General features: G+C 46.2%; 1 protein-coding gene across 1 annotated transcript in view; it reads left to right on the top strand.

Moving 5' to 3' along the window:
- Window positions 1-18,546, top strand: part of LOC144770056 (ABC-type organic anion transporter ABCA8-like) — a 2,854,033-nt gene that overhangs the window by 1,381,526 nt on the left and 1,453,961 nt on the right. The window contains exon 19 of the mRNA XM_078654287.1: window positions 789-990. Within this exon, the coding sequence (XP_078510413.1) occupies window positions 789-990 (202 nt within the window). The remainder of the gene's footprint in view (window positions 1-788; window positions 991-18,546) is intronic.

The raw sequence follows: 18,546 nt of genomic DNA on the forward strand, positions 1-18,546 counted from the left end.
AACATGATGAAAACACTCATACTTGCCGCACTAACTAGTTACGGTTCGCTAATATCAAATTCATAACGAAACCATGACCTTTATGGAACGGGTTCAGAATTCACAGAACCTCAAAACTACAAAACCTGGGACTTTTAAACTTTCTGCCTGGAGCACCGATAGAGAGCTAGATCGACTAGAAGCCACAACCATCACCATTAAATTGCCGGTAGGCCTCAACTTGTGGGTTTGCCCCATTGAAAGAGATCTTTCTTTCAGAAAAGGTTTTTAAGACCGAAAATGGAGGGTTTTAGACTGATGTTGTTGAGCAGGGGGCTAAACATAGGTTTATTTAATACTATTGCTCCACTTTCATACACACTGAATCCGATAATTCCATGCTCGGAGACACTGGACTCTGTTGTATGCTGCAGGGTAGGGGCACCACCACCGCTTGTCCCTTGTCCAACCCTTGCAGAAACACAGGGGTATGCTTCAAGAAAACAGACTGAAGCCTTTTTTGACCCCCAGCCCTTTGGTGTCCCCATACCAAAAATTGGCAACCATCTAATCGGCCTTTTTTGTGTGACCATTTCATTTGCTTCCCTGCCAACACCTTTACCTATTGCACATTGCATGCCACATCTTTGTTTGTTATTCTGGTGCTTTTCGCCTATGGAAGCAAAATGCGTGCAGTCATAGCAGGCACTCAAACTTCATTGTTTTATCCTGATAAAAAAGAACAGGTACTTTAGTTTTCCAAATAAATATGTGATGTGTTCTTAAGGACCTTCTTTCTCATGTTACAGATTATGGGGTCTTCAGTCAGGAGCAAATGGAAGAGGGAAAAGATGACGGTGTTCCTCATGAAATGGAGCAAACTCTACTCTTACTTTCGGAAACAGGAAAGGCCACAGTGAGTGGCCTAGCTCTATGGAGGCAACAAGTTTTGGCCATTGCAAGAATTCGATTACTTAAGTTAAAACATGAAAGTAAAGCGCTGAGATCCATGTAAGTAGTATCCCTATAAAGTGCCAGTGTCCATATTGCTATTTAAGTTACCTGTTGCTTTATAAGATAAATGACAATGCACTCAACCTCATGAAATATCTATTTGGCAGCACCGATCATGAGAACTATCGAGGTTACTGTGGTATCTCCCTCCTCGTTCCCCCCCCGGCGGCTCTGCGTGTGATGGTGCTGCTCGCGGTGACATCACTTAGAATGTCACCGCGACCAGCGTTCCAAGGCGAGCGCCGGGGACAGTAGCTGAAGCGTCTGCATAGCGTCAGGCTGTGGCTGAGGTCGCAGTTGTTGGTACTTAAATAATAAATACTTCTGTTCACTCATGTGATGGCTCTGACTCTCTTTAAGCCGTTACCACACTGGCGACGAGGGTTAACCTTCTGCGACCTCAACACGCTGGCAGGAAAGAGAAGAACAGCTGACTCAAGTAACGCAGCCGGTTGACTGGGAAGTGATCGGGTTGCAGTGTAAACAGACTGCAACGCGGAGAGCTGACCGGTGTATGAGGCAGCCCAGGGAAGAAGAAGACGCAAAAGAAGAAAGGTGCCCCGCTCAAGAACGTGTAATAGCGACTGTGGGTCGGTGTGGACTTATCGTCTGACAGTCACCTCCAAGAAGTAAGGTAACGCCTGCTAGTCATCCCTGCGCGTCAACCTTTGACTCTTCCCAACGTCCCGTGTGGCGAGTAATGTCATCTGCAGACATAAAAGTATGTGAGACGTCCCTTTGGTATCGGAGCCTGGCTAGCGGACAATTATAGCGCCACCTGGGTTGAGAAGGAAGGCGGGAGCGAGGCGCGTGGTCTCCTCATACACCACAGGATTGTATGGTAGTTGGTTACCGGCAGTCACCTGTACGGAACTTAACTTTAATGTATGGCACCAGTTACTGCCAGAATAATGCTGAGGAAGACCTGTTTTGGTTTAAGTATTGTTTAAAGTGATAGTAGGAGGCGCGAGCACTTCACCTGAGGGGACACGCTTAGCTCAACGCAACGCGCGAAGGGACCCGGCGCTTAGGCGGCTGCCTAGTGATTGAGGATCATCATCGGCGAGCTGTGAAGCTTCATCAACATAGGCTGGCGAGAGACTTATGCGCTGTAACCCAGCCGCTTGGGAAGTTTCTGTTGAATTAGGAAGCCAACGCGGCGAGGCACGCGTGCGTGTGACGGCTTCTCTGTCACCTCAGAGGGCGTGTGTAATCCCACACGGCAGGCGAGACGCATAAATTGCCACTCGAGAAAGGTGTACTGTCTGTTGTTTTGACGGAGATTTATGTAGGGTCTGTCAGGAACTGTTGGTGATTTCAACGCTGGGAAGTGGATGTGTATGAAGAAGTTCGACGCCACCTCTTGGAACTCACTGTTGGAACTGTGCTGACAGTAAAAGAAGACCTAGTGCTTTAGCACTTTGAGCATCTAGTGACCTTTTCAACGGCAAGCCACGCGCAGAGTACTTTCAGCCCCAGGGTGTATAGGCTGTGCAAGAGAAAATATACATTTCGTTTTGTGTATTGTTACTTTACTACCACCACTACCAGTTCAGAGTCTTTTCACCAATTCATGTATCCATAGACTCATCCTTTGCTGCAGTGAGCGTGGGTCGGGCAGAGGTCTCTCAATATAAGTTCTTACAAGGAATTGTATTAGTTTTTGTCACTATAAGTAGAAGTGTGTCCTATAGCAGTTTCAGGCACATCTCCTTGGTACAGGTTAATAGTGCCTTCCCCTACATTTAAAGTTTTACTGTGGGTTTGCGCATCCTTCTAGGGTGTAAGTCCATACTCAGACCGTTGTGGAATAAAACATGCAAAGTGTGACCCCTCCACCCTTCTTCTTAACCAACCCGGGTGACCCCACCATCCTATGGAAAAAATGGAAAAAAGTGTTTTTAAATTACGCTACTGTGTGTGGGCCTAACCTAGGGTTAGAAAGGAAAGTTGCTTTGCTGGCCTATTACCTAGGCGCAGAAGGGGAGGAAGTTCTAGACCACCTCCCAGACTTAGGGGCGCAGGAAGCAAGAGGTCTGAATGAGTTTGAAGTGAGTCTGAAGAAATTAGACTTGCACTACCTCCCCAAGACTAGCACAATCATGGAGAGGTACCACTTTGGGAAGAGAACACAGAAGGAAGGAGAGTCAATAGAAGATTTTGTGTCTGATTTGAGAAAATTGGCCGCCACTTGCAAGTTTGGTGGAGCAAGTGAGGAGAGGATTAGGGACCAGTTTGTTCTGGCTTGCAGGATGGAGCGAGTGCGTGAGGAGCTATGGCTCAAAGATGACCCACCGTTGAGAGAGGTTCTTATCATAGCCAAGCAGGTAGAGCACATGTTGCAGTGTGTCAAGGAGATAAAACAAGAAGCAGGGGAGAAGAAGAACGATGACAAAACTAATGTCAATGAAGTGGTGACTGAATGCGAAGCAGTGTCCGTAGTCAAAGGTCAGAAGGTAGTGGGCAGAGAGCAGAAGGAGGGCAGGCAGGGAGGATCGTTCAAAGATACCTGCTATAGGTGTGGCAAGCCAGGGCACCTAGCCAACGACAAAGAGTGCCCCGCTCTCAGATTCACATGTAACAAATGTGGTAAGAAAGGCCATTTCAAGCAATACTGTAAGAGTGGGCAGGGGGTCAGTAGACAGAGTAGAGACAGAACGAATGTGGTGTGTGACGAGATCGTAGTGCAAGTACAAGAATTGGAGGTCCAAGGTCCCAGCAACCCCATGTGTGGAGAAATTGTGGTGCAGGTTGATGAAGGTCAGGTCAGTAGCCCCAAAGACACCATAAAAGTAGGGGAGGTTGACCTGGAAGCATTGTTTGACTCCTGTTCCAGAATAACAATTATCAATGCTAAGGAGTTCTCACGGGTGTCAAGGGGAAAGATAACCTTGAGGAGTTTAGACTTAAGGCCAGGAGGGTATGCTGGGCGCCCCATCTCTATGAAAGGATACTTTCTAGGGAGAATAGAATATAGTAACAGGACAACAGTGTCTAAAGTGTATGTATCCACTGTAGGAGACAACATCTTGGGGTGGCAAGCACAGAAGGAGTTAGGAGTTTATCTCAATCCCAACAGCAATCCCCAAATTCTCATACAGGAAATACAAGAGTGCAAGGCAGACATCACAACAGAGTTCGGAGAGGTGTTTAGAGAAGAGCTTGGATGCCTAAAGAACTACTGTCACAAAATAAAATTATTATTATTATTATTATTATTAAAGGCTTTTATATCGCGCTCTATTACTAAAAAAATAGTATCCTGGCGCGTTGAAGGCAGAGCAGACTGGGGGAGCGTAAATAACTAGGAATACAGAAAGTAGGGAGGTTTAGACTATAATATTGAAAAGATGGGTTTTAAGACCCTTCTTAAAAGAACCAAGAGTCGGTGCAGTTTTTAAATGAAGAGGTAAAGTATTCCAGGATTTCGCTGCTCTCACTGAGATTGATTGGCCACCAAGTCTGCAATATTTAAATTTGGGGACAGTCATTTGGCACAGATTGGCCGAGCGCAAAGGGCGATTGGGAATATACAGACAGAACCTTTTTCTCAGGTAGACAGGACCAGTGTGGTGGATGGCCCGATACGCCAGCACTAGGATTTTAAACAAAATCCTGTGGGCAACAGGGAGCCAGTGCAAAGCACGGAGAAGAGGTCGAGCACTGGAACGCCTTGGGACATTGAACAGAAGTCTGGCGGCGGCGTTCTGAATAACCTGAAGGCGGTGAATCAGGTAAGCCGGCAAGCCAGAAAACAGTCCATTAGCGTAGTCTAACCGAGAGAGTACTAATGCCCGAATGACAGTCTCTTTAGCTTCTTTCGGTAACAGAGGGAAAAACCTGCGCAAAGTTTTTAAAGTGAAAAAACAGACTCCAGTGACTTTATTTATATGGTCCTCGAACTTAAGGTTCTTACCAAACCAAACCCCCAAATTTTTCACTGGGCCCGAAGCAGCTTTTGGAGGGGGTAGGTCGGTAGGCAAAAGACAATCACTAAAATCCTCAGGAAAAGAACCATATAGCAGGATCTCGGATTTGCTTTCATTACATTTTAGCTGGGCGTTAGCTAACCATTGGAAGACAGAAGATAGGCATAATTGGGCCGCCGACGTATCTAAATTATCTTTGGGCCAAGTAAACAGAAGTTGCGTATCGTCGGCGTACGCCATAATTTTTGCCCCTAACTGTTCAGCCAGGTAAATCAGAGGGGTAAGATAAATATTGAAAAGCAATGGGCTTAACATGGACCCCTGAGGAACACCAGTAGAAAGCAGTTTAGGAGTGGAAGCAAAGGGGGGCAACCAAACTTGTTGCGTGCGGTTTTTTAAAAATGAGGTCAGCCAGTCAAATGCGGAGCCAGTAATACCTATATCGGCTAGTCTGGAGAGTAGAAGGGAGTGAGGCACCGTATCGAAGGCAGCAGAGAGGTCCAATAAAATCAGAGCCGCTCTGCCACCCCCGTCAAGACACTCCCGAATAGCCTCCGATATTTCGACTAAAGCCGTCTCAGTACTATAGGCGGCCCTAAAGCCAGACTGGGCTGGGTGTAGGGCCTCCGTGGATTCCACGAATTTCTCCAGTTGACCAAAAACAATCTTTTCGCATACTTTTGCAAGCGCTGGCAGCAAAGATATTGGTCGAAAATTGGACGGGGTGGCCGGATCAAGACCATTTTTTTTTAATAGTGGGAGCAGTTTTGCTTGTTTCCAACAGTCAGGGACGGTATCTGAGTGGAGCGAGAGGTTAATGATCTTGGTTACCTCCTTTCCCACCGATTCCGCTACACCCGCAAGTACTCTGGCCGGGCATGGGTCAGAGGGAGATCCAGATTTTAAGGCAGCAACAATGGCAGTGATGTCCAAATCTAGTTGAGGGGTAAAGTTGGCCAGTTGGGCGATGCGTCTGGGCATTAAAGGAAGCGGAGTTGTTAGGAGAGAAGAAGGGCCATTACAAACATTTTGCAGGTCCACCTGAATTTTGGCAATTTTTTCAACGAAGAACTCAGATAGTTCTTCGCACCATTCTTCTGATGCGGACAGCAAAGGTTTTGATGCACAGGGGGATACAAAGCTATTGACAATCGCAAATATTTCCTTGCTGTTGTTGTTAGCTTTGCTGATGCGCCCTGCATAGTAGCTACTTTTGGCAGATCTGATGGCTGCATAATACTTTTTTTGTGCAGTCCGCAGATCCTTTTTCGCCTCAGGCAGGTAAGCTAGTCTCCATAACCTCTCCAGCTTTTTACAGCCTGATTTGAGGTCTCGGAGAGCAGGACAAAACCAAGGTTTAGAAGGGGTAGAACGGAGTCTACAGACCCGACTGCTCTTAATTGTTGCGGCAGTCGCACACTCCACCCATAGGTTAAATGCGCTGGCTGCAGCATCAATGTCAGGAGGGAGCAGTGGGCGAGAGGCAACAAGACCAGCTGAGAGAGTATTTAAGTTGATCTTCTGTGTGTGGGCAATTTGGGGCTGGATCGCAGTAGAGGACAATAGAGGCCAGGAGAATCTGATGAGCTTATGGTCAGACCAGGTTACTGGCTCAGGATGGACCATGTTGATGTCAAAGTTTGTGCATACCAGATCCAAAATATGGCCGCCTAGGTGGGTTGGAGCGACCACCCATTGTTTTAGTTGGGCCATAGAGAGAACTTCTGCAAGGCGAACCGCCTCTGGTAGGTCCGGGCTATCAACATGGATATTAAAATCCCCCAGAAGGAGGTACCGGGAATGACGCAAAATCCTAGGAACTATAACTTCTTCCAGGACCTGTACGAAATTGCCGATATAGCCAGGAGGACGGTAAACCAGCGTGCCACCAATGGATGAGTGGGCATTGAATATCAGAGAGAAGTGTAGCATCTCCGCCTCAGCCAGTTGTTCTTGGGAGTCAAAGGAGAAAATCCACTGTTCTCTGAAAACAACCGCGGTTCCGCCACCTCTACCCAGAAGGCGGTCAGACCTAAATATTTTAAATCCACGTGGAATAGCAAGTTCAACAGAAGGGGCACAAGTGTCATTGAGCCAAGTTTCCGTAATAAATAATAGATCCAACTGATTGTCAATCAGCAGCTCAAAGATATCTGCTGCATGTTTGACCAATGACCTAGCATTGATCAAACCGGCTTTCACCAGTGAGGTATCAGTGGGATGGAAAGGCGGGAGGTTAAGGCTAGGCCGAAAACGGAAATTGCACACCTGGCAGACCCGGGACGCACTGTTAGTCACGTCCCATGCAGCATCACACATACAGGAAGCGCCTTTCAGCGACATTAGGTGCCCGCGTGCATACCGTATAAAGTTATTAGGGGGCCGCCGCAGAGTGTTGGCAGAATGGATGGCCCTAGGCCCGTCCGAGGCCCGGACGGGCACAGACGGGCCCTCCTTTGGCGCTCCTTTAGAGGGAATTTTTCTCGCTAAAGCGGCGATATTGCCCTTGGAAATATGCCCCTAGGATTTTATAGCCTTTCTAAAAGCAAGATAGTTCTGAATGCCTCGGATAGACACCAGAAGAGAATTTCAGAGTCCGGATGCCAATGACTTAAAAGAGCAACCCCCAGCTCTAGCTCCAAAAATTCGGGGATGCAGGCTAGAAACGGATTAATTGAGTGTAACGTCCGTCGTGGTAGATAGGGCATCAGCAGATCGGATAGGACAGGAGGCGCTTGTTTAGTCATAATTTTGTCAGCAAATTGCATTGTAATGCTCTATACTTTGTGCCATATTTATCATGTAGTTGCATCACACTTGCACCACGCAATGGAGCGCAAGTGCGACACAACTGCTAAGTGCAGTTCATCAAGCCATGCAAGGCAACCTTGCGTGGCCTTGAGTGGCTTGATAAATCTGGAGTAACACAACGCAGCAGAAATCATTGCATTGAGTTACTCTGCCCCATGGTGCTCCACACCTTTGGATTTTGATGCATTCCCAGATTTACCATAAGTGGTAGACCTGGGAATAGGCCAAAACTGCTACGCCTCTCCAGGTGAGGCATAAAGAGGAGAAATATGTTTATTTCCCCTAGTTTTGTCCTCCTTCTGTGTGTGTTACATTCTGCAGCACACATAGAAAGGGAAAAAGGCCTCAGGGGACTGTTTTTGTGTAGGAAGGAGACCCTTCCTGCACAAAAACAATCCTGCTTACAACGAAGACATCCTTGCACCATGGTGCAAGAGTGCCTGCGTTGGTGCAAGACAGTACATTGCGTGCCAGTGCTGGGAAATTACTGAAATACGCCTTGTATTGTTAAGTACGGTACAGTCCTGCCCTTTCCCTGTCACGCTGCGCAGCAAAGTGACTTTCTGCACTGCATGATAATTGCATAAATATGCCCCTAAATTGCGAATAAACAGATTTGTTTTCCTAAAAAATGAGCATTGGTGATTGTTTTGAACATAATCCCACAAAGTAGAACATTATTACCCAGATCACGAGTTTGACAGCATTCTAAGGAGAAACTGCGGGAGTACTAGATTGCTCCCCATAATCACTGCACAGAATTCCTTCAATTACATATTAGATCCCAGATGAGATTCTACATACATTTCTAATTGCCATGAATTTAATGTAGACGTTTACCACGTGTTTGCAGGACCTCTTTGTGGGGAGGCGAGCAAGGGGTGGTGGACATGGCAGTAGAGAATGTTTCCTGGAAAGGGGAAGCATCGCATGCTTTCCACGTGCCTTGGATGAGGATTTAGTGGAAATGGGAAACTTGTCCAGCAATGCAGCCCTTTGCCAAAGCAAATTTAGCAGCTGGATTTGCTGGCCAGTAAATTCAAGGACACTGTCTCCAGAACTGGGAAATCCTTGTGTGGAACTAGTAGTAGTGCAACGAAGAAATCCACATAGGAATTACGCTGTGCACTAATTGCAATTAATCCTTATATTGTTTTTTGCACAAGCTCATTCATGCAGACTCAGCCTGCACTTTTCCAGTGTGTCGTGGGCCCTCTATAAAAAATATATTTGAATCCGTTTGCATGGGAGTGTCTAGAATTTTAAGGACTTGTGTTTTATTTCTATGGTTTTAAAGTAATAAAAAGTATCACAATCCTAGATGGGGATTTTTGTTGCTCTTAAACTAACTGTCAAGAGTACTTCTGGGAAATGTGTAAATATACAATAATTTACATTAGGTGCTTTCAAGTATTTTAAACATATCTTAAACTTCAGTTGATTATGCATATATTTATTTCCTTCGCACTGTTACAATATATAACAGAGAAATACTTACATTAACAAATGTAACTGTGGTAACGGCTTAAAGAGAGTCAGAGCCGTCACATGAGTGAACAGAAGTATTTATTATTTAAGTACCAACAACTGCGACCTCAGCCACAGCCTGACGCTATGCAGACGCTTCAGCTACTGTCCCCGGCGCTCGCCTTGGAACGCTGGTCGCGGTGACATTCTAAGTGATGTCACCGCGAGCAGCACCATCACACGCAGGGCCGCCGGGGGGGGGGAACGAGGAGGGAGATACCACACATCCCCCTTCCCTGCAGAATGAAAACATTTAATACAACATGTACAGCAAGAAAACACGGGGAGACATAAAAAACCAGTAGTGGGAGTGTTACAACCTGGGACCCTGAGCTAGTGGGGGTAGTGACTCAGAGTAGGCAGAATAGCAACAGTCACATCATTACATATTGATCAAAATGCCTAGGAGGTCTGGTCACTCTCCTGTTGGGCCTGTAGCCTGGGTGAGGGACAGCTGACGGCCTCTTGGTGGTGGAACTAAGGTCCTGCCTTGAGTCACCCTCCCCCCCCCCTTTGTACTTTCAGGGTCTTTCACTGGAGGGTGGTATTTTACAACTCTCCCTAGGTTCCATATTTTCCCTTCCTGGGTCTTGACTGCATTCTTAAATAGTTTGGTGATTTTAGTAGGATTGCTGTACCCTGACCAGCTTGCCCTCCCTGTGGGAGCTCTGATTTTGATGTTATCTCCTACTTTGAATTCGACCTCCTGTGTGGCTTTGTGCTGGTCGTATCCTTCTTTCCTTCTTTTCATGGCTTGTTCTTGCTTCTTCAGGCTTTCCTTTTGTTTGGTTCGGTCAGACCACCCCTTGTGCCACTCCATCCACCCTGGGGTCAGCTTGGTGTTGGGTATCCTGGCGCGGAGCAGTTCGAACGGGGTGACGCCCGTCGTCTGATGCGGCGTGAACCTGTATGCTTCCAACCGCCTCCAAGCCTCTTCTTTCCAGCTTATGCCACTTGCTTTGGCCAACTGGATGCTCTCCTTGAGAGTTTTGTTAAAACGCTCGACCATGCCATTGGTTTCGGGGTGGTATAAAGCGCAACGCTTGTGTCTGATGCCTCTTTCTTCAAGGAAGTCTTCCATCTCTTTCGAACATAGTTGTACTCCATTATCCGTGAGGATGTTACTGGGGAGCCCCTCTCGGATGAACACCTCCTGTAGAAATCCGATGACGGTCTTGGTCGTGACTTCATTAACGAATTTTATCTCTGGCCACCGAGAATACAAATCCACAAGCACCAAGATGTAAGGCGTCCGCAGCTCTCCAGACATTGGGCCCACGATGTCTAATGCCAGCTCATCCCACGGTCCTGACGGGAGCGGCCTACACACCATGGGGGGCGTCTGTTGTTTCAGGACCTTGTCACTGTTGCTGCATGGAATGCACTCTCTGATTCTCCTTTCGGTGACCAAGTCCATGCTCGGCCACCAATAGCTCTCCCTGAGTCTTTGTTTGGTTTTGGTGATGCCCAAATGCCCTTCGTGGGCTATCTCGACCAGGTTGTCTCTCACAGTTGCAGGAGGTACAAGTCTTGTCCCCCTGAACAGGCATCCGTCAACTATGGTCAACTCATCCTTAATGGCCAGGTATGGCCGCAGGTTTCCATCTCGCTTGTCACCGTGTTTCCATCCGCCTTTTACTCTAATGCAAACCTCCTCCAGTGTCTTGTCCTCTTCCAGCGCCTTTCTCCAAGTTTCTTCACCCAACGCCCTCTGGATGGTGCAGACATTCTCCATCAAGAGGCCCTCCTCTTCTTCATCTGTCTTCTCCTGCTTCTCTCTCGCTCCTTCTTCACTGACAAGTCTGGATAGACAGTCAGCTGCAAGGTTTTGCGTTCCTGAGACGTACTCGACGTCGAACGTGTATTCTTGGAGGCCGACAACCCAACGCCTTATTCTGCTGGAGATGGCATCCAAACCTTTCTTACTGAATACTTCTACCAAAGGCTTGTGATCAGTGCGGAGGGTAAACTGAGTTCCCCACAGGAAGTCTCTGAACTTTCCTACTGCCCAGGATACTGCTAAAGCCTCTTTTTCGATCACCGAGTAGTTGTTCTCGGACTTCGGGAGTGACCTTGAGGCAAAGGCTATGGTTTCTTCTCCCTCCTCGCCTTTTTGGGTGAGGACAGCTCCCAACCCTTTTGCGCTTGCATCGGTGGTGACTACCGTTGCCCGGTTGGATATATATGACTTTAAACTGGGGGCCTCTGCAAGTGCTCTCCTTACATCCTCGAACTCCCTCTGGCACTCCTGACTCCATTTGAACTCATTTTTCCTCTTCAACAGCAGCCTGATGGCGTAAGTCCTGCCCGCCAGGTTTCTTATGAACTTCCCATAGAACTCCAACATCCCCATGAACGATTTGATCTCGTCCTTGCCTTTGGGGGGTGACAGATTCACGATGGTGTTTTGCAGTTCGGCTTTGGGACGTATTCCTTCTGTCGTCACCTTGTGTCCCAGAAAGTCCAACTCTGCACAGCCAAATACACACTTGTTTTTTTTCACGGTAAGGCCTTGAGATAAGAACCTCCCCAGCACGCATCTTAGTCTTTTATCATGCTCTACGTGGTCCTTCGCGAAGATAAGCACGTCATCCTGGTAACACATGACGCCAGGGATACCTTTCAGTATGTTGCCCATGATTCTTTGAAACACGGCGGCCGCCGAGACCAAACCAAATGGCATTCTTTTGAACTTGTATGCGCCCATAGGTGTCACGAAAGCCGTGAGTTCCTGAGATTCCTTGTGTAACTTTATCTGGAAATAGGCTGAGGTGAGATCGAGAGTGGAAAACACCCTGGCGCCCTCTAGCATACTCATCATTTGGGTGATGTTCGGTAAGGGATACAGGTCGACTACGACCTCTTTGTTTAATGCCCTTAAATCAATGCAGAGCCGGACTGACCCATCCTTCTTCTTCGCGGCCACAATGGGTGCCAACCATTCCGTTGCTTCCACCGGTTCGATGACTCCAGCCTTGCATAATTTCTCTAATTCAGATTTGACCTCCTCCTGAATGGAAATGGGGAGTTTTCTAACTTTAGCCACGACTGGCTTGGCGTTCTCCTTCAATTTTTGGCGCTAACACCAGTTAGCAACAGCTAATAGGCGATAGCGGGCATTTAGGGGCCCACTCTGCATGTCAGCGATGATTATCGCTAATGACATGCAGAGTGGGCGTGCCATGATGTTAGCGACTGGAAACAGTCTCTAACATCGCTATCCCCTATTACCAACTTTTGGAAATAATCGCGCCAAGCGCGATTATCTCCAAAAGATAACGCCTGCCCAGAGCAGTTCTGAGCCATATTATCCAATGGTAGGTGGATAACATGGCTAAGAGCATTTGCTCGCTAATGCATGAATATCGCTGACTTTTCAGCGATATTCATGCATTTCGGCCGATTTTTATCGCTTAGGAGATAAACCTTCATAATATCAAGGTTCCTAAGCAATAAAAATCGTCGGAGCGCTGCAATATTTAAATGCCCGCTAACCAAGCTTAGCGATAGTTATCGCTATAGCTTGGTAATATGCCCCTCGTTATTCCCAACCTAATTGTACCTCCTCGATGCTTTTCTACCGTGCAACGTGTTACCTGTGTAACGCTGGGACGCCCCGCCGCTGTGGCAGCCATGCGCTGTACAAATCTTCTAATATTTAACATTTAATAATGTGGTACCCAATGATCCTCAGGACCTGGGTTGCGTTTAGTACAATAAAGAAATGGTCCTCTTGGGGTAGAACAATATAACACAAATAATGCTTTAAATAACAGAGAAATTTATTTTAAGAAAAGGAAAATAAATGTTAAAGAATACCAGAGATTTAATTATATCAAATGCTTATATTATGGTGCAAATACATGAAAGAATATATGTACAATGTACTGTAGGTTGCTCCAGTCATGAAAAAGTGAGAAAAGTGCTTGTGCAATGTTACACATGAGAAAATAGTGACTGTAAAACTTAAATACAAGATAAAAAATTGCAGTTAGAGCATTGACCTTTCGACCCAAGATAGCTCGGTTACTCGGATCCATTTGGATTGGTCTTCATCAGGATGCTGGGTAGAGTTACCTGTGTAGTGATATATTGGTATAATTAAAAATAACAAAATGGTGTGTTGTCTGAAAATATTGTGCTCAGGGTCATGCAAAACTCACCTAGAGTTGCATGAAACCTCCACAAGTTTATTGCTATTGAGTTAGGTAGACGGCAACACGGCTCGTCTGCAGGCTTGAAAAATCAGCCTTGGAATTTTGAATATGGAAAGCATGGAAAGTTAATCAGATTGAGCATATCAGGTGTGACCAATACACAGGAGTGAGTTAATACAAGTATTCCACTCACCTCAACAAAAGTCTGCTGAATGACTAATAATTATATTGCCCTTACAATGGCCTCAGGAATGGGCTGTGGAAAAAGAATTGTAAAGAAGTATGAGTCAGTGAATACAAGGATTTCCCTCACCTCAACAAAACTCTCCATGCTGAATGACTAATAATTATAATGTAAACACAAAAGGAGAGCAAGGGGAGAATTAGAGACCTGCGAGTGTTAACTCCGAATTAATATAACATTCACACAAAGATAAACTCGGGTCTGAAGAAAAATTAGAAACCCAGCCGAGCAAAAATGATTTCTTTTCAGGATGAAATCCCCCACCCACCAGAAGCGGCATGCTTCACCATTGGGATTCTCTTCACACCGTGGCAGCAGCTCATGGTACAGGCTACAACTCCTTTTCTAATCAGGAGGAGCTCTTCGGTTGTTTCAATATATGGTAGAAAACCTTATGGAGACATTCAGGGTGGTGAGGCTAGCAGAGCATGCAAAAGATGAACAAAAATGTGATGCTAATGATTATATTGACTCCAGAGCAGACGTAGAACTTTATTGTGTGCAGGCCCGGACTGGCACTTGCGGGCACCGGGCAATCCTGAGGTACTGGGTTTTTCAGAACCGGTACCGAACCGGTAACCCAGTGGTGTCAGGGTACACACCCAAAGACCTCGAGTACTTTCCTGATTTAGACCACAGAGTCTTCTAGGTGAAGTCAAGGATCGATTTTATTGGCTGCAACCAAGTAACAGGCGTCCTAGAAGTACAACAACACAGGATGTATATTCTCAGGAGACTGCTCAATCTTACAAAGCCAGGCTTCTCTTTTTATACAAAATATTGTGCTTCAGGCAAACATTCTCCACATTTTAGTATACTATTCACATGTTTCCACTACAAAGAAAAAGCAGAGTCATGATGACAAGCCCACATTTCAGTTTGTCCAGCCCACAACAAATTACCCGGCAAGGCCCAACATTTTCATCAGATATCGGTGGACCCCCAATAAAAACGGGCACCTCCTCATCATAAAGCAAGTGAGAGAAAAGAGCAGGGACAGGTGTGAGCAAGATTAGGCAGGGTGTGTGTGCGATGAAAAGGGTTTATGGCATGTTGTGCCTTGATGCTATCTCATTCGGCCACTGGGAGAGGAACTGACCAAACAGGTTCGGCCTGGGGCAATGGTTTCAGCTTGCCCAGGTCAGAGAAAAGTCAATTAAGGTGTACGTGTCCTTTGGAATCGAATTTAGCTGTATTATAAGCCTATGTGAGGGCAACCCACAAAATGGCTGCCGTACACAAAATGGAAGCCAAGGGTTCAAGACGAAAATAACGATTTCGAGGTGAAATTGTTACTGGAATATGACGAAAATGCTTGCACATAGTGTACTAGCCATTCTGGGTATTTTGATATAAAAATCATCATGCTATGATGAAGTTTTATTCACGAGTCTAGAATTTTCAGAACTACAAACCCTCCTTTTGCCCTTACATAGGCAATTAACCTATCCTCATGCTAATCTGAGTCCAGGTCTATATTCCTAAAGTCATTGAGATGTTGCTGTAACATCATTCTAGTACTTAGCTCGACTCTTGATACAGGTTTCCTTACACATGATGTAGCACAGAGGCCACATATTGCAGGAGCACACTGCACGCACAGACAGAACAGGAAAAGAATGGCTAAGACCATCCCAATGACCATCAGAATTTTCCATCCCCAGGCGGATATCAGTTCCCAGAACCATCCCATTAACGACCAATATCCACATGAATAGATTCGGAAATCTTATGTAGTTTGGAGATGGCCTGGTACACTGTTGGAGCGTTATCTGGAATGAAAACACAGCAACTCGATTGGATCAATCTACATACCCCACCTCGGTCTGCAAGTATGACATCTAATGCGACCCTGTTCTGAAGGGTCATAAGACGATCCGACTGGAGCTCAGCAGTCAAGTTACTAAGGGCACCAGCAGTTTCAATTACGGTGGACTCAACCACCCTTGCCAATTGCCTTATGTTCCTGCTGTTAGCCATCGGTCCCCATAGCGGCAGAAAACCCTTTACGAAGTCCCCAAATTCTAGTCCTGCAGTGTCTTCTTCGCTGAAGGCACCTCTAACTATCCTTGTCTTGTGGTAATCTGCCGCCGCTGTGTAGGTGGGAGGCAGCAGGAACGAAACAAAACATGTGCCCGAAAAGTCAGGGGGCAACCATGTATAGGCTCTATCATGGCAGATGAAATAGGTACCCTTAGCTGCTAAAAATGAAGGGGAAGTCTGGGCTGCAAAAACATACGTTTTAGTGCAGATACTCTTCCCTAACTGAGCTCTGGGATTCTTGCCATTACCTTGCAGACACAGGTGACCCTGATGGGGTACAATCCAAATCTGGGAAGATCTCTTAGCTTGCTGTTTCTCACTCAGAGTAGCTCCATATCCGGTTACGTTCCATCCTATGTATACTAGTGTCTCATCTCTCGGGATAGTCTCAAAAGAAATGTCTTCCTTTATCATATCTACTATACCCTTAACTAGAGCACTATTCTTAGGATTGTCTGTTACAGAATGTAGGGGGTAGATTTCATGTGCATATATGAACATTGTTCTGTATGCCCACACAGAACCATTGTGGCTGAAAGGCAGGACCAGATAAGGGATACCTTTATCCGTTGTGTGAGGCATAAGACCACACACCCAACAGTTAGTCGTGTTCATTACTAGTTGGTGTTGGTGCAAAAGCTGAACAAAGGAGTTATTAATAAACTCTAATCTCCTAGCTGATTCATGTTCAGGAAGGGGTTGAAAAGAGTGTGAGGAAACAGTAGGAGGAGGTATGGGCGATGTAGTGGGTGCAAATGTTACTCGAAAAGAGAATAAAACATATCCTATTAAAAACATTATCATACTGAATAACATGAAAATGCACAATATCAAAAAGCTTTTCTTTGTCATCATTTTACATATTCGGTTTTTAAAGTTCATTGTTTTGGCAGGTCTCTCCATCTCGATAAACTCCATCCTCTCTAAAGTGCTGCCCGCGATGGGAGGTTGTTTCTGCTAAGGAATGCCTCTGTCAGTCTAGGGCAACTCCCTTAGACCAACCAGAACTGTCGACCTAACATCGTCAGCTGCACCCCAAAGACTTTGGGCAATCGCGGCCCTAGCAGCGGAACCCGGATGGCGGTTCGAAAAACAAAAATAAGCAAGTTTCTCAGATGGGAGAGCTGCGCTTTCAAAAATAGCGAAAAAGGAAAATTTTGTTTATTTGTCCATAGGTCTCGGCCCCAAATTGTATCTTTGCTTTCCAGGTATGGTATGATCTCGGAAAAGGAGTTCAGTCTTTGTAGTATCCAATGGAACTGACGGTGATACAGCTGGTTGCAAAATGTTGTCGCTCTCTTTTTCAGTAAGTGTTCCTTTTATGCTTGCATCACTAAAAGGCAGAAAACGTGGCACGGTTTCAGTCTCTGAGTCGGCGACACCCTCCTGGACCCACCGGTCGTATGGCAGAGGCAGAGGGATCCGCTTGCAGTGGATCCCGTGGATCCAGTTTTTCTTCCCCTCCACTCGAACAGCTGATCTTGTGGAAAGAAGAACGAGGTGCGCTCCGGTCCACCTTGGCTGGTCGTTCTTGGTTCGCGGCAAATTCTTCACGAGAACCCAAGATCCAGGGTCGATCTGATGACCTGGAGTTTCAGAGACCAGAGGCAGGGTGTCATGGACCTGTTGGTGTAAAACATGCAATTTAGCCGTCAATTCGTACAAATAATCAAGCAAAACAGGGTGTTCGATTTCACTAAATTTTGTGGGCCATGGCACTCCCCATATGTTGGCCGGGCGGCCAAAAACTATCTCATAAGGACTAAGTCCCACTCGCGAATGCACAGTCATTCTGGTGGATAGGAGTGCTAAAGGGAGAGCGTCAGGCCATTTAAGACCAGAGCTCGCTTGGATTTTGGCCAGTTTAAGTTTTAAAGTGTTGTTGTAGCGTTCTACTAATCCAGCTGATTAGGGGTGATTTGCAGCGTGGAACTTTTGCTGAATGCCTAGCCCTTCACATAGTCTCTTCATCACATGACCCACAAATTCACTCCCATTGTCACTCCAGACCATTCTAGGCATTCCGAATCTGGGGAAGAACTCTTTCACAAGGGCTTTAGCTGTGGATAAGGCAGTGTTGTCTTTTAGGGGCTAGGCTTCCACCCATCTTGAAAAGGCACAAACAACAACGAGTACGTATTTTAAATTGTTGCACCTTTCCAAGTGGATGAAATCTAGCTGCAAAACCTCGAACGGATACGTAGGAGGTGCAAAATGACCAGCTGGAGTTGGGGTTCCCCTACCAGGATTGTGTTTCAGACACACCATGCAATTCTTGACCACGTTCTCTGCACACTTAGGAATTCCTGCATTTTGCCATACTGGAGCCAACAACTTGCAAATCCCTTTCACGCTGATATGAGCCATTTCATGAGCCATTGTAACCACTGCAGGCACATATGCATCGGGTAACAACCATCTCTGATGCTCTGACAATTCAATCCAGCAACCATTGGCATCTAATTTACCCATACTTTCTCTCCACACACTCAACTCTTTCTCTGTAGCTTCAGCTTGAATAGATTTCACACTCTCTATCGTGTCTTCACACATTCCAACATCACCAACTCATCTTGCAGGGCCTGTAACATACATTCGGCTCATCACATTCCTTGCAGTTTCTTTCTCGATTTCGTCAGCAAATGCATTTCCACGACCAACATCATCAGTCACCTTCTTGTGAGCACTACATTTCACAATCGCCACTTGCAGAGGCAAGGTCAGTGATTCAAGAAGCTCATTCACCAATTGACCATGCTGAATCTTAGCTCCATGCGAGGTCAGGAACCCACGTTCCTTCCACAATCGTCCAAAACTGTGAGCCACTCCAAACGCATACTGA

Source organism: Lissotriton helveticus, chromosome 7, assembly GCF_964261635.1.
Source record: "Lissotriton helveticus chromosome 7, aLisHel1.1, whole genome shotgun sequence".
NCBI classification, from domain to species: domain Eukaryota; kingdom Metazoa; phylum Chordata; class Amphibia; order Caudata; family Salamandridae; genus Lissotriton; species Lissotriton helveticus.